This window comes from Hirundo rustica, chromosome 1 (assembly GCF_015227805.2).
Source record: "Hirundo rustica isolate bHirRus1 chromosome 1, bHirRus1.pri.v3, whole genome shotgun sequence".
NCBI classification, from domain to species: Eukaryota; Metazoa; Chordata; class Aves; order Passeriformes; family Hirundinidae; genus Hirundo; species Hirundo rustica.
In genome coordinates this window covers 106240372-106267390 of record NC_053450.1, presented here as the reverse complement: position 1 = coordinate 106267390, position 27019 = coordinate 106240372, and the positions used below count along the sequence as shown (strand labels likewise).

The window sequence follows — 27019 nt, the reverse complement described above, 5'->3', positions numbered from 1 at the left end:
GTGGGAATTTCTCAGCCTGCAAAAGTCTCCGGGGTCACTTATTGCAGCCTTTTTAACATATGAAGGAGTCTTGTAAGAAAGCTAGAGAGAGAATTTTTACCAAGGCTGGTAGTGACAGAACAAGGGGTAAGAGAGAACCAAGCACTAAGAAGCAGGTCCCTGTTAAAAAAAAAAAAAAAAAAAAAAAAAAAAAAAAAAAAAAAAAAAAAAAAGTCAGACAGACACAGAATTATTGCAGCAAAACAAGAGAGCAATAGAGGAATCAGTAGTATTTATATTACTGTGACCTACCATATTTCATTAACTTACAAGAATTTAGTAGTATTGAAGTGGAACATTTTCATATCAAACTTTCTATCACCTTTCTACAATGATGACTGAAAATTATTGCAAGGTATTTTAAAATAAGCATCGTAATACATGAATCAACAACTGAGAAAAAAATGATGAGTTCTACAAGTATCTCTCTAAATTGTTTTTAGATGCAGGAGAAATGCAAATCAGGATGGATATTTTAAGCATTGTTTTGAGGTTCACTTAAATGAAGATTATTTGCAAGGCAACTCAGCATCATGTGAAAGTTTAGCTATAACAAGATAACCAAGGTTGACTAAAAAACTACCAAAAAAATCATTCAAAACACTTGTGTGACACTGTGCTATTTTAAATATTACACTTTAACCTCAAAATTAAGGTAAAAATGTAATACTGTGAGTCTGTGGTTGTCCCAGCTGCCTGCCTATGTCAACTCACAGCCTGAGAAAAGGTCAAGTAGGTCCACATTTACTTTTGAGATTGTAATACATTTTAACAGCAGAAGTTACACCTGTATAGTTTAGTCTGACACTCCTTACTATTTTCATGATTTTTGTGGAAGAACACTGGCTTTTTCTGTTTTGATATTTACTGCTGAATATGCCTCTTCTAAGACCAACAGCTGTACCCCACAGAATGTGCAGAATGAGGTACAGGTTTACTAGTGTCTAAGTTACCTTTTGAAGGTGAAAAGTACAGTGTGATACAAGGAGAGATTTCTACAGTCCATTTCTTAATGATGTTGGTGAACACAGGTGCAACCTGTGAAGACTTTAAGGTTGCCACTGGCAACTTAAACCAACAGGAAGAACACTTACTGAAAGTTCCTGAGAAGCATATTTAAAAATGACAATCGTCTGCTTGATCCAGGCTTACCAACAGTGATGCTAACATCTTATCAGGATATGAAAGCAGAGTATGCACAAAATGTGATCCACTTTCAAAAAACCAGTGTGCACTAATACCTGCATTTTTCTGCAGCACTGCAGATGTTATCAGGTAGAAATGCCGTTTACCCATAGGTGCTCTCTGAGGCCTCATGCTTTCCAGGCCCTCCAGTATGTCTCCGGACGAGGCATTTGCATGGCAAATTTCTCACAATCAGACAAGCTGCAAGAGACCTGTGCCATTCACTTTTCTATGCATCTAACCCATAGATGACCCTATTCTAGCCTGTGTTCCACCTGCCTTCTGCCTAGAGATCCTCCTGGCAAAGAGGAGTGTTCCTGTTATTAATTTACATAAGGAATGAGCACTCAGCAAAAGGCAGGCAGCAGCGCTCTTATCAGCAGTGCTTAGCCCAGAGGATTTTCAGCTTCCTATGGTCAGTCCCACACGCAACCAACCCTTTAGAGAGCAGGAAGGAATCCCTTGGAAGAGCTGCACAGATGGCACACTCTTCCAAGTGCCCCATGTATTTCACAATTGCATGGAGCTGGCTCTCCAGCTGGTCTGTGATGAATCAAACATCTGCTTGGTGTGCCATTTGCAGCTCTGTATTCACTGTCCCATCCTGTGCAATCCTAATCTAGGCAGACAGGCATGGCCCTGCTGGTTTGAAGACCATGGTCTTTTGCCAAGGCCCTGTTTGTCTAGTGGGACGTGCCTAAGATCCGTCTGGGCTACCAGTGTTGTAACTACCCACACAATGAACTGACAATTCAGCAAATTTCTCAGTCAGGCTGTCCTTGGCTGAACAGCGATCACAGGGGTTCTACCTTCCAGGCCTTCCTCCTGCAGCTCAAATAAGTAATAATAAACCCACCTCCCCTATATTTGTACTATTTGCACTTTCTTTTCACTGTCTGGCAGGATGCTGGTACTCGGTACCTTTGACTGCCTAGCAAATTTACTGATCTCCTTTTTCAGTTGGTTAACCCGGATAGACAGAAACCACAACAACCATAAAACTCATTATGAAAGAAAAACCATTTAATTAAGCAGAGAAAAGCAACACGGACACCACTTCCCCATTTTACATGCTCACCTTTTCTGCAAGCTATTTTAATCAGTTTTGCAACGGCCGAGACAATGTCTGTCATGAAGAATTAGGCTTGACAGTACTCTACCTTGACAGATCATTGTCAATTGGAAAATCTCCAACATAAATTTTAAAAAACTCCATGGATTACAATAGCCACTATCTCTCTTATAAACTCAGAGGACAAGATAATATTCACCACCAAGATGATATTCAAATGAAGGGTTGGGTTAAACAGTGCATAAGACTCTTAATAAAAACCTTCTATACTCTTATTTTTTCCCACTGACAACACGGAGTGCCCAATGTGATTATGTGCTATCATCAAATCACTAAATATCAATGTTAATCAAACTAACATTTATATGAAAACCAGGCAGGATTGGGATCACTATTTTGGCAGGATCCACATTTAACTTGGTTCAGATCAGGTCCCACTCCATTCTAGTGATATGCCAAGCAAGCTAAAAAACTGCTCCTGTATCAGCTGCTGTATTTTCAAGATGACTTCTGTGGCAGCTGAGTTGAGGAAAAGGCACTGACTTCTAGCCTGTAGCCTAAGAATGTAGAACACAGCAGGCCTTTTTAATGTGGCTTTTTTTTCAACCTGCAGACCACTTACAAATGCCAAATGGCAAGTGATGCAACAGTAGCCTTTCAGAGCAATGCAATGTCTTAATCCTCTAATATCGGGGAGTTTTAAGCTTGCACTTCAAAACCTTGACGACATTTGTTGGTCATAAGCTCTTTGACAGCGTAATTGCCGCACACTAAACTTATGCTTACAGCCTACCAATTCAAAAGTCGAAAGTTTTGTAAAAACTAAAATAATTGTCGCATGAGCCTATGAGCAGCTGTGATTAGCCCAAGCATGGGGACAGAGTGGCAATTCTAGCACCAAAAGCCCAGGTTTTAACGCAGTCTTGTTGCATCTTGGACGTTCACCAGATAAAGCATCGGGACGGCAGCCACGGACAGAAATCGTGCCGTGACACATTCCCGTGCAACCACGGCGCCATCGGTGGGCTCGCTGCGCCGCACGCTCCCCGGCCCCTGCGGGAGCCCCTAAGGGCGAGGCCTCCATCGCACCCTTCCCGGCCACAGCAATTTACCTAAATCCCGCTCTCGCAGGGAAGAGTTTAAGGAGCCACAGCGCTGCCCTCAGGCCGCCCTCACCTCCCCCCCGCCTCCATGAGGGCAAAGCCCCGCCCCGCCGCACGCGGCGCGCCCTCACAGGCTGCCGCGCTCCCCTGGCCCCGCCCCCAGCGCGGTCCGCCAATCCCGAAGGGCGATGTGGCCGCACTCGCTCGGGGCGGGACCGCGCCGTCCCTCCCGCCTCCCGCCCCTGGAGCGGCCGCGCGCTCCACGCGTGGCGGCCCGCGGTTGGCGGCGCCGCGGCGGCCAATGGCCGGGCGGCACCTCAGAGCGGCCGGGCGCTTCTGCGCGCGGCGATGCCGCCGCTTTTCCGCCGCCGCTCCGGCCGATGGCGCTCGTGTCCCGCCGCGGGGCCGCGGCCGCCGCCGCCGGGGGTCCCCGGGGGCGCCGCGGATCCCGCGAAACCCGCGCACCCCGCGCCGGCGGCCCTCGTGACGAATGTTGATTGGCGGCCGCGCCAAGCACGTGTTGGGGCGACGGCCAATCAGCGGGCGCGGCGTGCCGCGAGGGGCGGGGCGGGCGACGGGAGCGCAGCGTAGGGAGCGGACGGGCCGGAGCGGGCCGGGAGCGGCGGCGGGATGAGGATGCGCGGGTTGTGCGTGCTGGTGCTGCTGTTGGGGCTGGCTCAGATCGCCCTCCTGGCGCGGGGCGCGGCGGCACAGGAGGAGGATGGCGATGGAGGTGAGCGCGGGCAGGGGCCGGGCCGGCAGCGCGCGTTGCCTTCCGCCGCGGGAGGCGGCGGCGCGGCCCCGGCGCCGGGCGCTGCGGGGAGCTCGGGCTGGCGGCGCGCCGCTGGGGCTGGGGTGCTCCCCGCAGGCCTCTGTGCGGGGCGCTGAGCCCGCCCCGTGAAGGCGATGAGGTCTGTGCGAGCCGCTTGTCCCGGCGCTGCTCGTCTGTCCTGAGCTGTGGGGCGGCTCTGCCTCGCCTCTCCCAAGCACGGAGTTAACAGCTAGCTAACAATTAGCCATGTTGGCAATGCCCGCCTTTTAAATCCCCAGAGAGTTTGCGATTTCTTTATTCCGACTCATATCGGACAGATTGCGATTTCATTATCCGGAGAGGGACTCTTCATCAGGAACTGTGGTGATAAGACGAGGAATAGTGGGTGCAGATAAAAATGAGGAGAAATTCAGGTTCGATATGAGGAAGAAATTCTCTACTCTGAGGGTGGTGAGACACTGGAACAGGTTGCCCAGAGAGGTTGTGGATATCCCAGTCCCGGCAGTGTTCAAGACCACCAGGCAGTGGTCTAGTGGGAGGTGTCCCTTCCCATGCCTGGGGAGTTGGGACTATGAGATCTTTATGGTCCCGTCCAAGCCTTAGCATTCCATGATTCTAGTCATTGAGCACACTTTTCCTTACTCCTTTGTTCAGGAACTGTGTGCATTCTTCGTGTTTCAAACTGATTTTTTTTTTCCCCTCACAGAAGGAAGGCCCATTGTTACCGTCTTCTTGGTGTTTCTTCTCACCGTCTTTGAATTTCACTGGCGTGTGTCTCCTCCTTTCCAAAATTAGCTGAAACAAAGCTGCTCAGCCTTATTGAGTATAGTGCCTGTATGTAGGAGGCAGACTTTTGAAGGTGTTTCTTTTTTTTTGTTTTAAATTCCTTTCATGTGGATTTTGGTAAATTATGCATCTTTCATATTTCCTGCATAAATGCTGCTGTATTTTAAGTATTATAGTGCTTTTAGAGAGGCTGGATTATGGATGATCTTCTGAACTCATGTCCTGCAACTTCTTGCTCACCTAACAGGCACTAAAACTTGCAGAAGTGCATTTAAATCGGTTACCCTGTTTGTGTAACTAACTGTATGGTCTGTAGGATAAGGGTAAAAACATTTGTTTTAAATGATACGGCATCTGCAGTAAGGAGATGGAGATACAGAATCTTCCTGTGGAGCTCTTTTCTTTTTTTTCTGTTGTAAACTGGAATACAGTTGTTAGGCCTCTTGCTCTGCTTTAGCCGGAACACGGTTATGGTTTCTTTGTAACATGTGACAAAGCCTAGTACTGATTTCCCCTGCCACCTTCAGAGGGTGAAGTAACACCTGTGATGTTACAGCATTACCTGAGGCTGGCCGCAGTGGCTCAGCTTCTTGCAGGCCGGGCTTTCATCAGTATTTCCCTTGCTCGCTGTTCTTCTCATTATAGGAGTTCTCGGGATCAAAGGTACACAGTGATGGAAGTACCTCCTGCTGTGTGGAGCTGAACACTAATCTACTGCCCAGCTTGAATAATTTTCCAGGTTCTATTGTGTAACTTGAATTTGTGTATAGATCATGAACTAGGCTTTACAAAGCCTTTGTCTTAAAAGTGCACATAGTTAAGGATTTCCATTTTTGCCCTTGGAATGTAGACTTGGGTGAAGTGGAATAAGTTTACTTTGCAACAAGGAAGTAATCTTGTGCACATTGATTATTGGGGATATGAAAAGTTTCGAGCAAACCCAACTTGTTGCACTGCATGATTTGGGAAGTGAGGTTTGAGCAGGGCTGGGAGGTAAATACGCTGGGAGTGAGGTTAGCTTGGATCCTGACCACTACACTTAGCATCCTGATAGTGGGAAAGGAGGGAATCACATAGAGAATCCACCACAAAAAAGATTGAGGGGGGGTTGATATTATTGAAAATCTTTTGAACACCTTGGCAACACATGATGAGTCCTGATTTCTGAAAACTGAGTTCATCCAATTAGGGAACAGTGTGCTCCTCAAAAGGAAACTTTTAGGCAGAACCCCAAAGTCATTGGTGTCTGGGGACAGCTTTTTTGTACAGGATCTGCTTTGTTTAAGAAAATGTTACTAGGCCATATTTCTGAGTGTTCAGTGAAGTTACTGTAAGAATTCATTTCAGAGAAGCTGTCATCCTAATGAAGGCCTGCTAGCCAGCATCATATACTTCAAGTCTTAAAAAAAGCACCTTCTTGATCACATTTTCACTTTTTTTGGCTTGTGTAGTAATGTGTTGAAATTTGTGGATTTTTTTTTTCCCTTTTTTTTTTTTAAGTTAAAGGGGGTTATCCATACTTTGCCAGAGGGCGGGTTTTAGCCACAGCTGTCGCAGCTGCTGGTTTGTCCACTGGCTTTGCAAGTCACTTTTAAGAAACAAAGACACTTCAGTTTGGGGGCAGCTGTTTTTATTTTCATGAGCTGACTTATACAAGTATTTATTAGCTACTTCTTCCACTTCAGGTGTCACAGTTAGACTCATTCCGTTCTCTTTAAATTGTAAATCTTTAATGCAGAGGAAAGTTTCTTGCTCTTAATGGGAAAAAAAGTCCTGCTTGCTTCTCCCGTGGTTGGGTCCCTGAAACAGGTCTTTCAGTCCCAGCAGTAAAGAGATGGCATAGATAGCTCTGATAGCCCTAGGTGGTGGTGAAGCTGAAAGCTACAGAAAGTCAGTCTGCACTCTTAAGGACTGATATCTAAGTGCAGTTTTTTCTTAATACACGGCATCCTTTAAGCCACTCGGGGAAAAAGGCGGAGTTCTGCTGTTCCAGTGCTTTTGTCCTGCCTCCATCTCCAGGGAGGAGGAAGTGGGTGTGTGTAATGCCCGTGACAGTGTGGCACTGTCAGGGGAGTTTTACGATTGCAGGCTGTACAGCCACTTGCAGGGAAAGATGCAAAATTATTTCAGTGAGAGATGGTGGATCTAATGGTTACATTTTCCACCAGTGCTGGATGTTTTTGCAGGTGTTGCCTTGTTCTTGCTTTCTAAAAACAGGTGCCACTGTAGCTGCTGTGCTCTTTGTCTCTCCTGGGGATGGGCAGTTAATAGAGTGACTGGAACAAGGGTCAGACCTGGTGGGTAGTTTGAGGTGCAGGAGCAGAACTGGCCGACTGGTTTTGCTCGCATTCCTTTGTGTCAGGGAAAATCATATCTGAAGCAATTGGCCTGGAATGCAATGGCCAGGAATTCAGGAACAGCCTGCAGTGAGACAAAGCCCTCAGAACTGCTGGGCACCCATGTAAGGCGCAAGTTTTGCCCGCTGAAGCCCCCTGAAATCCAGCTGTTTCACCAGGGAGGTCCTGCAGGTATGTGATGGCATAGATTCACTCAAGGGTGAGCAAGTGCTGCAACACAGGAGCATTGTCTGCTTGCAAATAGTGCTTTTAGCTGCTTCAAAGATCAGGTGAAACACTAGTGCTTGTTAAAGAAACCTAATCCAGCTGACTACTGTTGTGTGATAAATGGTCTCCTGTGATCTCTCCCCTCATCAGAAGCTTTAATATTTTTGTGGTACATAAGGTACTCTAATTAAAATCAACATATTTTCTCCAAGAGCCCATGCTGTTTCCTAAGAGCATAGAGGCTGGTTTTTGTATACTTTCTTCCAAAATAAAAATAGCTGTTGCAATTTAACGGCATAATTTTATCCATGGTGAGAGGTTGTTCCTATTGTCTGCTGTTGGTCTGAGAAAAGTGGGTTTTGATTTGTTCGCTTCTTCATACCTGCATAGCACGTATTTATTCTTAGCTTTCAAGTTCCTGATGAAATCAGAGTATTTTCAGAATACTGCTGCAGTAACTCCTCTCAGCTTAGTCAAAAGCCAGTTAAATAGAAAATAATTTTGAACAAGAAACCTTAATTCTTTTTTCCTTTCTCCTGGGACTCCAGCTGGTCAAAAGGGACTTAAGCTTCATTGTTTTATGGTTTTCATTTGGGATGAGATATTTTCATTACTTGTTCTGTAAATGAAATTCTTTTAAAGTCCTTCAGGAAGGTCTGGTTTCCTTGAAAGATAGCAGGTTGTTTTTTTGTTGTTTTTTTTTTTTTTTTTTTTTTTTTAATTTTAAAGGAACATGTGAAAGGTCAGATATTGAGAAAGCCAACTCAAATTCCAAGCCAACAAAGAATGAACTAGTAGAAATGTCCTGGCTTCAGCTTTCACATGCTAATTTTTCTTTAGTAATTTAACAAATCTGCTTTCTCCTTTAAAGGTCTGTTCTGGACCAGTGGTTTTGGTCTTAAATCAAAGGTCTCCCCAAAAGTTCTTTGAAAGAAGAAGCTTTCACTCCTTTTTTTTTTTTTTTAAACGAGTACCTGGCATCTGCCAGGTGCATAGGAGTGTGTTTTCATGGGACTCCTGCAGCCAGTTTTGATTTTACACTCACTGCAGCCTGGTGCTGATCCAGAGCAGAGTGATTGATGCTCCTGTGAGAGGAAAGACTCCTCAATGAATAGCAGACCCAAAACATAGCTGTAGCTGAAAGCAAGAGGGGCAGAGGTGGATGGAGCAGTCAGGAATGAAGCACAATTTTGGAGTACTGCCTCCAAACCACCTCGGTAGTAGAGAAACTGTGACATTTGGGTTTATAGCAAGTGTGTCTTTATTAGATCTTCAGACAGGCAGCACTTAGCTATTGTGGTGTTACAGGTCTTGTGACTAGAGGGGTACAAGGGAAGCACTGGGGACGGATAACACCTCCTTTTTTGGTGTAAGACACTAGTTTTTCCATCCTCAAGTTGGCTACACTTAAAGGATAGCTGTTCTGTTGCATGGTAAAGGGGATCTGCTGGAAGTTCAGGTATCATCTGTGTGCCCTTTTTGTCCAGCAAATCATGTCTCACTGCCCACATTTCAACAAGGTGTCCGCCAAACCTTGGTGGCAACTGTTGCATAGATTGTGTGTGTGCTTTAATTCCTTCCTCTTGTGTCCATTTTGTTAGTTCACCCTGAAATGTGAAATACCTGTTGATACTTTACTGAAATATTGTTAGCTGGTGTAGTGTGAACAAAATTAAAATGGTCAAACATCTGAGTCCAAGCTCTTTGCAAACTGAGATAGCTGGCACTGTATGTGGAGCAGAAACTAATAGTGTGGATACTTTTCTTAAACACAGGAGATATCTAATCCATATTTAATCTGGTACTGTCACTTTAATGTTGAACTTGACACAATCTAATCTGTGTCATATTCTTACCTTTCCAGAATCTGTTACAAATGAAGCTGACGATGATGGTGATGATGATGACGATGAAGAAGATGACGAAGATGATGACGATTCTGTAGTTAAAGAAGAAAATGGTGTATTAGTCTTGAATGATGCAAACTTTGACACCTTCACTGCAGACAAGGATACTGTGCTGCTGGAGTTCTATGCACCATGGTGGGTTCACAGCCATATCTCCTTGGGAGCAAGTGTCAGAGGGCTTCTCTGCCAGGACAAGCTCCTAAAAAGTGAGCTGGGGTTGCCATTTTAAAGATGACAAAAAACTTGCCTGCAGGAGATGCCCTGGAGTCTGCTATAGTCCAGAAAAAGAGATGTTTCTGATGGTGGGGAAGAAACTTTTTTCCGCCTCTGGACCATGCAATAACCAACAGCCTGCTCCTCTTCCACAGATAGGGGTCGTGCTGAGGGATCCCATGCCAAGGGAAGCACAAGCCTGATTCTGTCCCTGTTTTATGCCTGTCAGGGAACAGAAATGGTCCCAGTGAGGCCCAGAAAATCCTGCAGTGTGGTCTCGCAGCCTGCTATCATCCTATGCCAGTGCTGGACCACTGAGAACATGTGTATTTGCTCATCTAGATGGTGTAATGAAGGCTCCCCTGGCAGGGGAATTGCCAGAAGGTTTTCCTTCCCAAATTCACATTTCTGTCCTTGCCAGAAGGGTGTGGTGTGATCAGGGACATAGCTTGTCTGTGTTATCAGTTTAAGTCCCTTGTACATCTACCTAATGATGGCACTATTGCTGGCATCCCAGGGTATACAGCACCACTGGTCTGCTCCAGGGAGCTACAATGGACCTACCTGCACATAACCAAGACAAAGTATTTAGGCCAGGACGTGTCTTCACTTGCATTCTTATGCTCAAAAACATTAGGGGTGGTTACTGGGGGAAAACAAGAGTAGAAGATATTTTCAGTAGAGTTGCTGAGTTAGTGTTGCAGCCAGGACCTCTTTACCTTTGTGGCTCAGTGATACAAAAATGACTTGCTCATTGGTGCTTCTCCAGCCTTTGAATAGACGGGGAATATGATCTTGCTTGAGGTGGAGTTGCATTTTAACTTGTGCCTTTCTTGTCACACAGAATCCCATCCCTGCTTGGCTGTAGGCACTGATTCTGCAGCTGTAGTTTGCCTACATGAAAGTTAAACATGAGGTTTAATTTATTTGACCAGAAGGATGTGTGTCATCATGGACTAAAATCTCACCCATTTTTCTGTTCCCCCTCCTGCCAGCTGAGAGGCTAAGGAACACAGGCTATCTGCCACACACTTCTTTCTGTTTTCCTACATTTTCCTAGTTTCATCTTTAGCTTGTCAGGCTATATTTAAGCATTTCTTATGCTAGTATCCTCTCTCATGCCTACTTTTGTAGCAGGGGCCTCTATTCTTCCCAGAGAGTTCTGGTGTGGCCCAGAGGGAACAGATGCTGTGTTGCCATGGCGGGTGGGAAATTTCATTAGGCCAACTTAACTGCTGGTTCATTTTCTCTTTAGTTCAGTTTAGGGTGCTGGAAGAGGAGATGAACCTTGGTTAGAGAGAAGCAAGTTGAACTGAGACCATATTTGTGGGGAAAAGAAGGAAGGAGGAGCATAATACGTGGTTTCCAACTTTGTTGTAAAAGCAGTTGTTGAATTTTTTTACAGTGGTTTTGTAAAGCATATGGCAATACATTCCACCTTAAATGAAAATTAAGGAAAGAAAATAAGGTTTTGATATGAATAAACAGTATATTAGCTACAGCTGCTCTCTATCTCTCCATGATCCGAACATGTAGCAAGACAAACATTTCTGTGCTGGTGATGTGAACGTCTGTCACAAGGCATCCAGGAAATGCAGAGCACCTCTGTGTGTCTGTCATGCATTAACATACCTACTCGTGTCTTCCTCTGACAGGTGCGGGCACTGCAAGCAGTTTGCTCCTGAGTATGAAAAGATAGCCAAAACTCTGAAGGAAAATGACCCTCCTATTCCTGTAGCTAAAATAGATGCTACTGCAGCCACTTCACTGTCAAGTCGTTTTGATGTCAGTGGCTACCCAACCATCAAAATCCTGAAAAAAGGCCAAGCTGTTGACTATGATGGGTCCCGGACAGAAGATGGTAAGCACTAGTCCTTTGCAGTTCCCTGTAAGAAAGCAAAGTACCGTGTGATCTTGTTTCTTAATATGGGGCTGCTTTGAAGGACTCTGATCTCAAGTTATTTATATTAAACCGAGAAATGTTATGAATGCTGAAATTTTCCCTGGTTTCTCAACAGACTGCATGCTAGAGGACAATTTTGCAGGTCGTAGGTAGTGCTGTTACTGACAGAAGGTTTCTGGAAATATGACGTGACTAGAAGAAGAGGCAGTCTCATGTTTGCTGAAGGATCAGACAGCAAACATTTGAACTGTGTATTGACTGTATAGAAACCCACTTGTATTTTGCTTAATTAATATGCCCAACTCCAGTCAGAGGGAGAAAAACTACCTTTTCTGTCTGTTTTGAGATGGAATTCAGTGCTTTTAAGTACAGATCTATGTTCTGCTCTATGGGGTGGAGGGAGGACCTTCTTGGCAATGCCAACAAGGAAATAAGGCATGAAGGAGCTTGATTAAGCATTGGTCCAACACTTGTGTGTGCCACTCTGATTCTGCGATTTGAAATTCTTGCATTTGACATGCTACTGGTATGATAAAATGCGTGCTTGCTAACTGGGTTATTGAACTGTATTTCAGCTATTGTGGCCAAAGTCAAGGAGGTTTCTGATCCCAACTGGACCCCTCCACCTGAAGCTACTCTGGTATTGACCCAGGATAATTTTGATGAAGTTGTGAACGATGCTGACATAATCCTGGTGGAGTTTTATGCTCCATGGTAAGCGAGAAGGCAGTCACCTGGATTTGTCTCACATAGATGGCCTGAACACACTTGGTGAACCTATCTTGTGTTGTTATGCCTCTTTACACATCTTTGCCTCGTACAGGTGTGTGTACCTCTGGTGTCCCTCAGCTCTTACCTGCAGCTAGGAACACGCTGCAGATCACTTGCAGACTGGACTGGATCTATGTCTCAGCAAGGAGTGATGTCCAAATCTTCACTGGAGGTTCACAATATTTACTAATTTGGGAACACGCGGAGATACTGAAAACCAAAGAGAATTGCTCCTTAGTTTAAAAACGGCCTCTAAAAAGGAAGCTACCTATAGTAGTGTGAGGCCAGGCACAGAGGCCAGCTTCAGGTTGCAGAGACACGTCTTCCTAGGCTGAAGTGTCCTCTGCAGATTCAGTGATCTTGTTTCTGCATTCTGGAATTCTTAACTTCCACTGCAAAGGCAGAAGGTACCTGGCAGGCTTAATGGCTCATAAGAAGTGCCCTCTGCTCTCCCTCCCTAGGTGCGGACACTGCAAGAGGCTTGCTCCAGAATACGAGAAGGCTGCCCAGGAGCTCAGCAAGCGCACGCCTCCCATCCCCCTGGCTAAAGTCGACGCCACGGCTGAAACGGAGCTGGCAAAGAAGTTTGATGTTACTGGCTACCCAACTCTCAAAATCTTCCGCAAGGGCAAACCTTACGACTACAGCGGTCCACGGGAAAAATACGGTACTGCCATTTAGGCTTTTTCTTGTTTTCCAAGGACTTGACCACAAATATTTTGATGTATCTGTAGTCCTTGCAGAGTTGTTAATATCACAGCAGCAGTTGCTGGGAAAAACTGAGAAATTCTGCTCTCATACCTACATAGGCTATTTAAATTTGTCTCTATCCTTATAGCATCTTTTGGTGGTAGTATCCGCTCCTTTCAATGTCAAGTTAAATACACGTGGTGTAGCAGTGGTAGTATGAGTAAATGGGCAGGTTTTAGTTGTACTGGAATGCTCCTTGAGGGGTGGCAAAATATTAACTTAATAAGAGGGAGGACTTAAGGCTATTCAAGTAGCATTTTGGCTCGTAACAGGTTCAGGAGACAGTGAAGGGTCTGGAATTTCAGAAAGGAGCATTGCTTTCAGGATCAACTGATATTCATGGGTTGTGTCTTGGTCACGTCTTCTGAAACCAACCTGAAGGAGAATATTCAGAACTGCAGCTTTAAAAACTTGGACTGAGGTCTTGCTGATTTGGTCTTTAGGTTATTGTGGGAGGGCTGCACAGGAGGAAAGGTGTCCATGGGAAATGTGATATTAAACAATGTTGTAGATGGAATGCCCGAATCTTTCAGTTCAATAAATGTTCTAAACAAATTTTTGGGGGTGGGTTTTTCTCACAGGTATCGTCGACTACATGATTGAACAGGCTGGTCCTCCATCCAAACAGATTCAGGCTACCAAGCAGGTACAAGAATTTCTGAGGGATGGGGATGATGTCATCATCATTGGTGTCTTTAGTGGAGAGAATGACAAAACCTATCAGCTCTATCAGGAAGCAGGTAAAGAATGTTTTAAAATATTAATGAAATATTTCTTTTGTTGGGATCCTGCGTAGGACTTTGGGCATGAAGAGATCATTTATTTCTGCTTGTAGTTCAGGAGGGAAAGCTGGAGGGGAGAAAAATAGTAGGAGGAAGGGTGATCTACTTGTACTCAAAAATAAGCTCACACCAGATTTTGAGGCTGTAACTCAGCCAGTCACTGAATATATCTCTGCTTGGTAATTGTGTCCCTGAAAACGTGGACTAGAGAGGAGGGAAAATTCCTTCCTGTGAAACAAACCCCAATTTCTTGGCTTAATGCCTAGATATGTTTGCTGTCTTTTAATCTTGTTTCGTATCTGGCAGTTCAGATTCAGTCTTCACCAAATTCATTTGGGGTGAGAGGCCAATAGAAAGAACCATCACCCACTTCTGGGTCAGTTTAGATAGACCATTCCAGGCAACCTGTCTGTGTTTGATTCTGAGGCTGTCATAGTTGGATTAGGAGCTGATTTGTTTGCCTCAGCATGGCAAGGTACAGAACTGCTCTCCCAGGCTGCCCCAAAGCAAATAGTTTGGCTAGCTGACCTATTTGGGGGGAAGCCAAGAGGTAGAAGATTGATAAAAGAATAACTGTTTCACTGAATATGTTTTGGAGGCTGTTCAAGGTGTTTGAGTGTGTAGAATAACTCGTCAAGTGGATGGGTTGTCGAACAGCGTTCAAACAGTTCTACTGGAATTGTATCTACATTCATATGCTTCCCACCCCTGGATGAGAGCTGTTGTCCAAGACTGGGTTGTTCTGTGTCACTTTGAGAAAAGGAAAAGTTTCCTTGCTGTTACAGTCTCAAGATCTCAGTTACAGGCTGTCAGTTCATTTCTAATGATTTTTCCTTCACCCTAACCTTAATTTTTCAGCTAATGGTTTGAGAGAAGATTATAAATTCCATCACACGTTCAGCAATGAGATTGCAAAACTGCTGAAAGCATCTCCAGGAAAACTGGTTGTCATGCAGCCAGAAAAATTTCAGTCAAAGCACGAGCCCAAGATGCATGTTCTGAATCTTAAAGTGAGTAGATGGTCCAGAGCTAAAAAGTTTGTGTGTGGGATTGAGGGTTCTCTTTCTCTGTAATTATGATCAGTTGGCATCTTCCTGTTGGAATTACTCCTACTAGATATTTGAATCAACCTATTTGTCCACTGAAATTGTATTGCTTTGTACAAGAGGACTCTATGAAATTAGTCCAGATGTCATGTTTTCAAATAATAATTTGTTCTTAAAATATTCAGTGCTCAAAAGTTTGAAGAATGTAGTGACAACCTTATTTTTATAACATGCCCTTCCCTCTTTTACCAATATTGGGTTTTGGGTAATGTTTGGCAGAAATTCTGCTTAAATCCGTTTGCTTGAACTTTTTTCATGATTTCTTTACAGGACTCTACAGATGGATCTGAGATTAAAGAGCACGTGGTAAAACATGCTTTGCCTCTAGTTGGTCATCGCAAGCCTTCCAACGATGCCAAGAGATATTCCAAGCGTCCTCTAGTGGTTGTCTACTATTCTGTGGACTTCAGTTTTGACTACCGTGTTGGTAGGTTTGCTGTGATTACCCTTCCTCCACTTCGAGAGGAAGCAGGCACTAAATAACTAGAAATTACCAATCATGTCCTGCTCTGGTTTTTCAGCTACCCAGTACTGGAGAGGCAAAGTCCTGGAAGTGGCTAAAGACTTTCCTGAATACGTGTTTGCTGTTTCTGATGAGGAAGATTATTCTTCTGAAATAAAAGACTTGGGCCTGCTTGAGAGTGGAGAGGATGTCAATGCTGCCATTCTGGATGAAGGTGGCAAGAAGTATGCCATGGAGCCAGAAGAGTTTGACTCTGATGTACTCAGGCAGTTTGTGATGGCATTCAAAAAAGGTACAGTTTCTAAAATAGGGTTCTCTAAGCTCTATTGTTTACCAATCCAAGAGTTCTTTCCTGAGGCAATGGCTCCAGTAAACAGTCTGTTTGACAAACCTAAAATGTTCCTGTGGCTTTAAGGTGTGAGCTCGTCATTCATGTTTGGGACTACTATATTAAATCATGGGTCAGTACTTTGTGGATGGACAGCCTTAAAAAGAGGGAGAAGAGTTCTGGGGAATTGCAAAACAAACTGTTGCCCGTATTTCACGAGGTTATTGGACCAAAAGGTCACCAGTTAACTAGCCTGTGTTTCGTGCTGAGGCAAGTTCATTTGTTGGTGAAGTGATTTTTTTCCCTGGTAGGAGGATGTACTTCTGTCCTTTCTTAGGGAAGATTGTAAGGGCTGCTCTTACCACATTCTAACAGTGTTGTGTGTCTGCTTCCTTCTAGGAAAACTGAAGCCAATTGTGAAGTCTCAGCCAGTGCCAAAAAATAACAAAGGGCCTGTGAAAGTGGTAGTGGGTAAAACTTTTGATTCCATAGTGATGGATCCAAAGAATGATGTTCTCATAGAGTTCTACGCCCCATGGTGTGGACACTGCAAGAAACTAGAACCAGTGTATAATGAGCTAGGTAAAAAATACAAGAATGAGAAAAATCTGATTATAGCCAAGATGGATGCTACTGCCAACGACGTGACGAATGACCACTACAAAGTGGAGGGATTCCCCACCATCTACTTTGCTCCGAAGGACAAGAAGAACAACCCTATTAAATTTGAAGGCGGGGACAGAGATTTAGAGCATTTGAGCAAATTTATAGAAGAGCATGCAACAAAACTCTCCAGAACAAAAGAAGAGCTTTAGATAAGATGAGGGTGGAGAAGAAAAATTGTTTGTACAATGTAGTTAAAATCGAGTTACTGACAAAACTTTGTGAGAGAAGAATTAAGCAGTTTTGAGCAAAGAGATTCTTGAGCAGTAAAGCAATTGCAGTATCTTTTTTTTTTTTATATGGCAGATGAGTTTTTTTTCTGGACACTGAACTTAATACTCTAATATGAATGTCTTATGTTAGTTATGGTTTTGATCTTTGGAGAAAAATACATCCTTTATTTTTTGTGACTATCTTGAGCTTTATTCTTTGACTCCAGTGCAGCTGTTTTTAAGTTAAAAGATGCTACCAAAAAGAGAGAAGCAGATCCCTCAGACAAATGGATTTCTCTTATTTGTTGTTGTGGTTACTGGGGGGAGCAGTCTTTTCAGCTAGTCTTTCCTATTATGTTTCTGTGTACCTATTCATGTTACTCTATCACTGTATTTGTAGCTGAGGATAAGAATGGAGGTTTTCTAAAGTGTGGACGAATTATTTGGTCCTACTGAGATAAGACACGCAGACTTGCTAACTAAATATGCTCTAGATCTGTTTTAGCTTTGTGCCTCTCTGTAGAGAGGGTGATGTTAAAATAGCACGTTTTTCTAATGTACCTCTCTTTACTAGTGCTTATTGACCCATTTACATCTTAGTCTTCCTACGTATGTTTTGGAGTAACCTGAAGTATGGCAGAAAAAGAGCATCTAGTGGGTGGAAATGCTGGGATTCTGGTGTCAGGTCTATGTGTTACTGTCTCCTTTCCTTTTGCAGTGAGGAAAGTTTGATAGTGATTCTTCTTTGGGCAAGTGGACTGAGACCTTCTAATGGCCTTTATTCCTCTAGCAGGTATTGTAGATACAAAGAATAATCGCATCCTTTCTGTGCTCCCCTTGGGAGTATATGCATTTAAAAGTGGGTTTTTATCTTGAATGGCCTGATTTAGATATGCCTATAAATTTATGGGCCATGTTGAGGTTGCAGACTTACGTGCTCTAGAAGCGCTGTCTGCCTCTTCTCAGAGCTGTGATGCTTCGGTGTGTGGGACTTGAGTATCCTGAGGCAGTTTTGATTTACATTTCGTTTTACCGGTAATTCTTCTAGCAGCACTGTTTTCTGTCTTGCGAAATATCACCAGTCTTCCTTCAGTAATTGTTTGTTGCATTAGTTTTTAGATTTTTGGAGGGTGTGCAAATTTAAAACCAATCCTTTTTTTTTCCTCTTCTGGGGTCCTCTTCTGTGTAGCATGTCTAGTAGGTGGCTGTTCAGGTAGTCTGAAGACCCAAAAGGGACTGCAAGGGGGCATTTGGCATCCCTATTGAAGGGATGTGCTTCCCTTCTGCCGTAATGGGGAACTGTCCCCCACTGTTAACAACCCACACAGTAAAGCCAAACTATCAAATTATTCTTGCAGAGGTGTATGGGACTGCATGAAGGCTTTCCCTTAAGTAATGGTTTAGCCAAATATAGTGAACAAATCTCACCATCTGATTATGAGTGAGAGGGACAGTATCAAGTCTCCTGGGAGTGCTGGGCTGTGCCTGAATGCTATTCAGCTCCTGTTTATCAGCAAAAGCTGGGAAATGCTAAGCAACAAAGTGTTAAAGCAGTGTCATCATTTACCTCAGGCCCTGGCATTGTCTGTCTCCTCTTTTCACATTAAAGGGCTTTTTTTCTACTGTCCTTAAGTGGACAGATGCCTGTTAAGCTTAGGCAGTATTTCATCTACAAGACTCTTACCAGGTAGATTGCATTATCTTCCCATCTACTGTAATTTCTGTTTGCAGCTCTTCAGTAGAGCTTTCAAAAGCTATAATCTATTCTAAATGTGTTGTGCAGGCAACAGGAGCAAGATCAGACTTAGCTGAGTACCAGAGGTGATTTTTTTCCGCTTTAGAAAATATACATGCAATCTGAGTAACAAGTTCTGTCCTATCTGCCAGTGTCACCAACTCTGTTCTTCAAAGAAGTAGACACAGGCTTTTTGAATCAGTTCTTAAAACATTAGTTCAGGTCCTGTGCCTAAGCAAATACCTCACACAATGCTGTGGGGAGCTAAATTGCTCCTCGTTGGTTGCAGACTTAAAGGGTTTTATTCCAAAACAGCTGCTGTGTAACTAACGGGAATATGGATAAATATGGAACATGTAGAAGGGAGAGTGAAGAGTCCCTATTGGTGGTGAAGGACTACAGTTAGGGCTGAAGCACCATTCTCCTTGGGACAGTAAGGGTTAAAGTTGAGCATGAGCATTTCTCGCCTCTCTTCTGATGTGCTAAATTATTAACATCATCGTTGCCTATGCTGTACTGTTCCTTCAAACTGCTTTCTCCCGGCAGGAGCCAGCACCTCTCTGGGCTGAAGCCTCTCCAGCCTCCAGGGAGTCCCCTGTGGTAATAAAAGACTCAAGGCCCAGGGGAGTGTAAGATGTGCTTACTCAGTGTTCTTGCCACTTCTCTCTCTCTCTTCCTTCCCTCCACAGGTGGAGGCAGCCTGGTACATAAACAGTTACCTCAGTACTGTGCTGAAACACCTGACTCTGGTTCAGGAGCAGTAGTGCTTAAGTCAGAGCTGAATTAGGAATGGGAATACGGTAACTGTAGTACTGCTTACAGTGTCTTGACAACAGTGTGCTGCAAGAGCAGGCAGTGTTAGCCCAAGTAGGTTATGGGTTTAGGTTATGAGCAGTAGAGGGAATGAGGATTTATTCCATCCTTACACTAGTGTCACCTGGCCACATTTACTATGAGTGCCTTGGCTGTGCCACTACCTTGGCATCTATATGTCATAATAAATGCATTTATTAACTTCCCAGTTTAATGAGGATACTCTTGCCTCTAAGCTTTGGGCAGAGTCATAGTGGAAAGCAAATCGCTTTCCTTTGTTCAAGTATCCTATCCTTTGCTGTGTGCAGTATCAACATCACGTGAAACTTCTGTGAAACTCACCAGGATGGATACATCAGGACGTCTGTCATCTCTATACAGAAAGTGATATTAATATGATTGGTGCATTCTAAGGAGAGCAGGTCATACCGTCTTTTGGAATTTGTTACATGCATTATGCATGTCTGCTTTTTCCTTCCTGAGGCATTAGGATGCTTTCCTAAACATCCTGAATTCTTTTATTAAAGAGTTACCTAAATGCTGCTGATTAGCCTTGGTGTTCCCTTCTTACAGAAGAAAAAAAAATGCACAGCGCAAGAGAATAAGGGAGGTCCCCTCACTTGCTCTTGAACAGAGCTGCATGAACATATGGCATAATTTCTGATTATGGTTCCAGGTGGAGGAGATCCTGCAGTTTATGCTTTGGCACAGGACTGATTTCTGTAATATTAAAGGTCCATGGAGCCTGGCCTGGTGTATCTCCCACACATGCATCCTCAAAAACAAACTTATTTCTGTAAATTGTTGTACATCAGGGGTGAGACTTGAGACTTTTTCAGGGTCAGCTCCTTTCCCTTGAAGGGTTAAGAACTAAGGTAGGCAGCAACTGTAGCTCAGCTGCTGCTCCTTGAGGAATGAGTTCTGTACTGTGTCTGTAACGGTAAATACTGGCCTGAGGTCTTGATACTGCATCAAGTGACAGTTTTTTTGGTACTGGAAGAGATTTGTTAACATCAGAGGGTTTGCAATCAAGGTTGTTACCTGTTTCTACTCTGCAATTTTGTATGTCCAAACTGCTAATTATGGCAGCGCCTGGGTATGGCCCAGGATTTCACTGGTGGCAAGCAAGAAAGACACTGCAGAGCTGGTGCCACAACGTTCTATCTGCCCTCTTGTATGTGAGGCTACGTGCTGAGGAAACAGGCTTCTGGAAGGTAGAACATGAATAAATGATACAGGTTAAAGGCTTCTCAGAAAGTAGCATTTACTGTTGTGATGAGACTGCTGTTCTTTCATTTTTGGTAGTCAAGAGACGCCGCTGCAAACTGTTTGTGCTCCAAAAGGCCTTTTGCTGACAGCCTGCATTTGTAATGGACACTGGTCCGAGGCTGAGTGTTGCAGTCTGTATGCTCAGCCCTTGATGTGAGTAGTGAGTAAGTCAAGCCCTGTGCAAACTGTGTAATCTGCTTAGTCAAACTGCTATAGACCCTTGTATTTGTTATGCAATTTGGCTTTGGTTTGCTTTGCTTGAGTTGCAAAACACCCTTTGTTAATGATGTTCAGGGATCTACGAGCAACCCTAGCCAAATTAAATGTGATAGCACCTTGGATCAATTGCAGGCATTTCTGAGACTTCAGCACAGCTTGAAGTGTCACAGGAATCACTGCACATCACTGCAGTGCATTTGCCAGGGGAGGGCTCTCAGTTGCTGACTACAAAGGGCTCCCTTTCTTTTCCTGCCTGGACCCATGGTAGGTTGTGTGAAGCCATGCAACCATGGGCAGAAGAAATGTCCTTCCACCAGTCTCCATATCTGCCCAGAATCCTACTCACAAGTCAATTGTTTTCCTTCAATGTCCTTGAAGGTTGCTCTGCCCTTGAAGCCAGCCAGTTCCTTCAGACAGAGCTCTCCTGCTCTCAGGCCACAGACTGATGTCATATTAATGTCAATGCTGGATTTTCTGTGTCAGGAGCAGCTGGTTTTATGTGAAGACACTGTGCTGTAATCTGTCTGAACAACCTCTGTATGTAACATGAAAACTAAATTATCATGTCTTTGTTGAGGCTAGATGAGGCCGCTTGGGTCTGGAAGGACATGACCGCTCTACAGTTTCATTTTTGCATCCAGAGAGAAAGGGATCTGATCTGTTAACTGTTCCAAATCCTGACATTAGAAATGTGGGGGTTTCAGTTTCACAAATGCTGTTCACGTCTCAAGCTGTGTGTGACTCAGTTAACAGAAACATAAAGGAGATAAGCTATATTTAATCCAACCATGCAAATAAAACCCTTATCACAATCAGTAACCCAATCCTCTAAAGGATTTCCACAGGCTGGGGCTTTGAACATCCAGTCATTTCTTCATAGTGAAAGCTGATACTTGACAGCCTGGCCTGCATTAATACCCTTCTACTTGCCTTTGTCTAAGTTATAGAGGGCTTCCTGAAATCTAGTATGTTTTGGCTTACAACAGGAGAGAACTGTTCTGCAGTACAGTCTGGCAAAGTGCTGCTCAGAATGATAAAAGCAGAGATAAAATAGAAAAATACAGCAGAAGGTGATCTCAGGGGAGGAGGAAAAGATAAATTATAGATTTCCCTAAAGTTAGAGAAATCAAGGCCAGACAGAGCCATTTACTCAGCTAATCTTGTTGGTTTACATATCAGACCACAAGTTCTCAGCTGTTTGCTTTCCATATTCAGCCTAATAACTTGCATTTAACCTATGGGCCTGTTCCAAACAAAGTATGCAACACAAACAAAGCTCCACAGCTCTGCTGAGTGCTGCTGCTTCACTAAGACTGATTTCTGAACCAAGAATGCATTCAGGAAATGGGATGTCCACTAGAAATTGATACTACTGCTTTGAGTGAGGAAGGCAGTTTTGCATTCACTTGCCATGTGAACTATTTCATACTTTTGCTGATGCCTTTGGACAGTGGACTTTAGTGATGTTTTTTCATGTGAGGGTTTGCTCTTCTTTTGTGGTTTTGAATTGGTTTTGGTCTTTTCCAGTCTCAAGATAACTACTAAAATATAACAAGTAAAACTCCACTAGTTTAATTAAGCTTTAGCTTTTCCCAGCCAGCAGATTTTCACAGAGGGCCTAGAGCCCAGAGGGTTGAACGTCATTTAAGCTCCTTTCCCTGAGCCTGAAGGAGCAGTAATAGAGCACCTGACTTCAGCAGATGCAAATTGAGAGAGCTGTTTACTGGTGTACTAAGGAGTCCAAGGAAATGTAAGTGGCCTTACTATAATATGCCTGCCTCTTTATTTTTCTCAGAGATCACTGTTAATGTTCAATTTGGACAAACTAGCCAATCTTTAAATAGAAAAATCACATTTTAAATAAAAAAAGGGTCACAGTGGGCTTTGTTTTTTTCATTCTTTCACTTCCAAAGTGCACCATAAATGTTAACGATCTCCTTGAAACATGCTGTTTGCCATAGCTATGCAGCAGTGGGTATAAGGGTAGTGCTTGCTCACACAGGAAAATGTCCAAAAGAACTGGTAAGAATCAAAAAGTCCTTCTTTGATCACAGTGCTGTGGTAACAGCTTCAGTGGGAGGATAAAATCAGTGTTTGTTTGCAGTTAGTTTGCAGCTTGTTCTGCTGAGGATTATAGGAATGGTCAAATATCATTGTCACAAGACATCCAGTACTTGAACACTTCAGCCCAAATAGGAACTGTGCATATATACGGAGCAAGTCATCCTCTTGTGCATGAAGCACTGCATTTTGAAATGCCAGACCTAAGTCATTGATGGAAAAGATACTGCTTGGAAAGGAAAGAAGAAATGAGGACAATGTGTGAAGATTACTACACGTATGCAAATGAATCACAGGCACTACCAGGCAACATAGCCAATTTGCATGCATTTGCCACTACTAAATACAGATCAATAACTATATGAGAGCAAAAAAACATGAGAAAGCATTTAGCCTGAGACATGCATCAACTCTGATATAAAGTAAGTAGAAAAGTACAAAAAGTACAAAAATGTTCTAGTGAGAATTCTAGATCTTGGGATGCTGTTTGGAGGGGAAAAAATAACATTGCCACAAAACTCTTTTTGGTTTGAAACATTCCTTGCTTTCATCTGATGACAGACTGAAATCAATAAGCAATTTAGACCATGCGTTTTAATAGTGATAAAATAATGAACGAATATTTTCTGACTCAACAGAGTCCAACAGGAAAATTTAGTTTCTTCAGACACTTTGACTTCAGAGATTCTATCAAATGCATTCCTAAGTATCCTGCTGTACTCATTTGTTTGCCACTAGACAGGAGTGGTTATTATGTGGTTCTTTGCTACCTATGACATATCTTTTTTCCTTGGTAAACTTTTCTTCCTTCTACTAAATTGAATCCAGTGTTAATCTTTCAGAATAAGCAAGATCCATCCAGCACTATGGATGCAACAAAGTTTTCCTCATCCCAAGCCATGATTTATTAATTCCAGTAAAAGCTTAAGTACCAAAAAATTAGGTGCCTGGCACCTGCCCTGGAATGTCAAGCCTGAAGTTTGGTATCTGGGATGTACCTACAGGGTAAAAATCTGCCTGGAGGGAGAGAATAAGACAAGATCCGAAACAAACAGGGTGGTGAGTAAAGCCCAGTGAAGCTCCAGCCAGCAGAAAAGGGCCTGAAACCCATCCCTCTTTCAGACTCAGACATTTCTTGAGGTCACAAAACTGCACTTGCAGTCTGTTGTGATCGTCAGCATAAAATTCCCTTTTGGAAAGCAGGTGCCTGACATGTTCCATGAAAGAATTTATCTTTGAGCAGCAGTTGTGACCTACCATGCTTTTACAACAGTGGTTAAACCTTCTGCCCAAGGCCAAGGAGATGCCTTTCTCTTCCCAAAACTGCTCAGTTGTGCATCTTTTCAGACAATACTTTAGCTCTCTACCCATCAGAGACACAGCTAGGCTGTCCCTTCTGCCGCCTCTGTTCTGCTGCACCTGTCTGACCAGGTGTAGTTTTGAAAATGAGGTTCCTATAGTACTCAGAAATATTTGGTGACACTTTTAATTGTGCTAAGCGGTATGCATTTATAAATGCATGTAGCCAGTCCTGTCTCTATGGGAGCCCAGAGCTGCTCAGAGCACCCTGCTGTGCCTTTGGCGTGTCACCAGGTTAATCTAAAACAGCCAGGTTGTGCTCAGTGCTTTGCAGGCTGCGGGCAGCGCCTGGCAAGCTGAATTTGGAACAACTTGGCTGGAAGTGTGGATATTGCAATAGCAGGCACTGTTAGAAATATTTGTAAGAGTTTGGTTTTTAGTTTTGAGGGTTTTTTTTTTTTTTTGGGGGGGGGCGGGGGTGGAGGGTGAGTGGGTGTGCTTTTCCTTGCACTGAAAGTGAGAGCCTGGCGGCGGTGATGAACGAATGCTGCGGGAGGGTCTGCTCCGTGTGCAAAAGACTAGTCAAGTGCAGTAGTGGGAAGGGGGGAAAGAGAGAACGAGGAGATCAATCTGTAACTGACTGTGAACAATCAATTGAGATACCCCACTACCTTCGGACCAGCCGGAATTCACTGCTGCCTTTGGGATTATTTATACCTCCCTTCGGATCATACCTTGCAAGTTATGGCTATCCTAGAAACCGTGTCCCTCGCTTTCCACTGCACCAGGCATTCGGGCCTCTCCGCCCGACAGCACGGCGAAAGCCACGGTTGCAAAGACACGCCTTTGAGCGGAGGAAAAAGCCTTTCCTTCCCGCTGGGAGGCCCCGCCGCATTCTGGGAGAGCAGTATGGAAATCAGCGATCCCGCCCCTGCTCCCAGCGCCGCCTCCCGCCGCCCTGCCCTGGGAACGGCGCAGCTCTGCGGAGTTTCTTCGTGAGCTTCCTGAGAGCTGGCTACCCCTTCCCTACATCTCTTTGCAGTGTTTCCCGAAGAAAACTGAGCTTCCAGTGTGTACAAACAGTTCCCGCCCGCTTGCGTCTCCCCCCTTCGGATTGTTTTAATGGCTTTAATCGGTAGAAGGGCAAGACTAATTCCATTTCCAACAGCTAAGGGAAAGCGGGAGGGAGGGGGGGGGAAGGAAGGAGCGAGCCAGCTCCTAGGCACCGCGGTGGAGACGATCTCGGCAGTTTCCGACCGAGGTGTTTCAAAGGATGGCCTGCGGACGAGCTGCAGTGTTTCAATGTGTTCGTGCTTCGGGGCCAATACTGAAAATTTGTATCAGCTCCCTGAGAAACTTGATGAGCACTAGAGGCAGCCCGTGGGGAGCGGCGGCGGCTCATGTTTAGGATAAGTTAGGGAACGAGAGCATCCCTACCTGCCAGAAGTAAGCTCAGCTTCGAAAAGGAACTTCATGTCTGAGAGTTTCCCTTCAGTCTATTTTCCAGCTTCTTCTGCCTGTAATGAATGCACACATCAATAAGCACTGATTAATCTGATTTATTGTCCTTTGGGCTTCTCTCTCCTACCTCAAGAGGGCTGCTTTTGTTATGGAGTTCATAGTCTCTTCTGCCTAGTGGAACCCTGACCCAGGCACAGCAGCATTCTCTTCTTAGGTAATAAGCAGAAGGAGCTGGTAGTTAATCTCTCTGATTGCTACCTTTTTCCTTCCCCAAAGGCTTTTCTTTACTAAAGGAAACAAGGTTTTCCTGGGCTTGGAGGAATTCTTGGGTTTTCTGTCAAGGCCTATGGGTACTTGTCTCAAGTGTTTCCATAACTGACTTTGATGAATGTTTCACAGCTCAGTCTCTCTTCAAACTCTTGAAAGTTTCCTTGGTGCCAGCACACATGCTGGGGAAAATCTGTCCAGGTTAAATAATTAGCAGGAGAACATAGAGTTTTATCCCCATAGTCCTGCTCTGGTATAATGAAATGTAACATGCCCAAGCTGTGTGAGATTTTAATGCTCTCTTCAGAAAAGACACAAGTATTTGGTTCTTGTGTTTCCAATACGTATGCAGGAGGAGACTGTCTGTCTCTCATCCGCTGCTGTGTTTCCATCGTGTCTCCTCCTTAACCCTTCCCAGAGACACAGCATCAGGTGCTCTTTTCCTTCAGTGGCCTTGCAAACTGCCACTAAAAGTGCTGCAGCGTGACCCATGGGGAGAAGGCCCAGTGAGAGTGGTGAAACAGGCTGTGAAAAAAACTGGTGGCTCCTCTGGATCTGGAGTGACATGTGATTATGAAACCTGGCTGTAACAGGAAGGAAACTCATTACACTGTCACAAAGACAGCTTTTGGAATGGTTCTGTGTCACATAAAGAAATCAGCTAGATGAACTGTCTCAGCAGCAGTAAAACCTGAAATACAGAATATGTAAAAGCAGAGAGAAATCCTCCAAGGGCTACACTTGCTATATTTTGCATGGAATCATATGATGTTCCCTGCATTTTCTCCTGAATGTTCATTTTTTATAATGCTGAAGATACCTATCTGTAAAGAGGAGAAGTAGTGATAGGATAAGGATTAACAAAGGATAGAGATTTAAATGTTTGGGTGGATTGCTGGTAGCAATGTTTTGTGGGTTTTTTGTTGTAGGGTTTTTGTTGTTGTTGTTTTGTTGTTGCCTTTTTTTTTTTTTTTTTTTTTTAAGCAGGAACAGCAGCATTATTAGTTATCTGAAACCTAAAACCTTTCTATCTAACCTTTAACTTGTATTTTCAGAGCATGGGTGACGATTAAATATGGTCACAGGTGATCACTGAGATGTTAAGTTCCTGTGCTTTGATATCAATTTTTTTTTTTCTTCTTCCTATTCTTTATTCTTTCTATTTTTTCATTAGAAGATCATGGACTCAGATTTTTTTATCTGACCAGCTTTCTCTTTCGGAACCAATTAGAGAAACACAAATACGCTCACTCTTGCTGCCCAGTCCTCCTGCTTA

At 43.9% G+C, this 27019-nt stretch overlaps 1 protein-coding gene across 1 annotated transcript; it reads left to right on the top strand.

Annotated features, from left to right (window-relative positions):
- The first annotated feature begins 3968 nt into the window (after positions 1 to 3968).
- PDIA4 (protein disulfide isomerase family A member 4) lies at positions 3969 to 16820 on the top strand. Its single transcript, XM_040057833.2, has 10 exons — positions 3969 to 4132; positions 9386 to 9563; positions 11297 to 11502; positions 12120 to 12258; positions 12777 to 12982; positions 13647 to 13805; positions 14706 to 14857; positions 15224 to 15380; positions 15475 to 15708; positions 16144 to 16820. Exons 1-10 carry the CDS (start codon positions 4030 to 4032, stop codon positions 16557 to 16559), a joined length of 1950 nt encoding a protein of 649 aa, XP_039913767.1. The 5' UTR covers positions 3969 to 4029; the 3' UTR covers positions 16560 to 16820.
- The last annotated feature ends 10199 nt before the right edge of the window (positions 16821 to 27019 follow it).

Coding starts and splice junctions, on each gene's coding strand:
- PDIA4 (XM_040057833.2), top strand. CDS start 4,030: ATGAGGATGCGCGGGTTGTGCGTGCTGGTGCTGCTGTTGGGGCTGGCT. Junction 11,503..12,119: donor TGGGTCCCGGACAGAAGATG/GTAAGCACTAGT, acceptor ACTGTATTTCAG/CTATTGTGGCCAAAGTCAAG. Junction 12,259..12,776: donor GTGGAGTTTTATGCTCCATG/GTAAGCGAGAAG, acceptor CTCCCTCCCTAG/GTGCGGACACTGCAAGAGGC.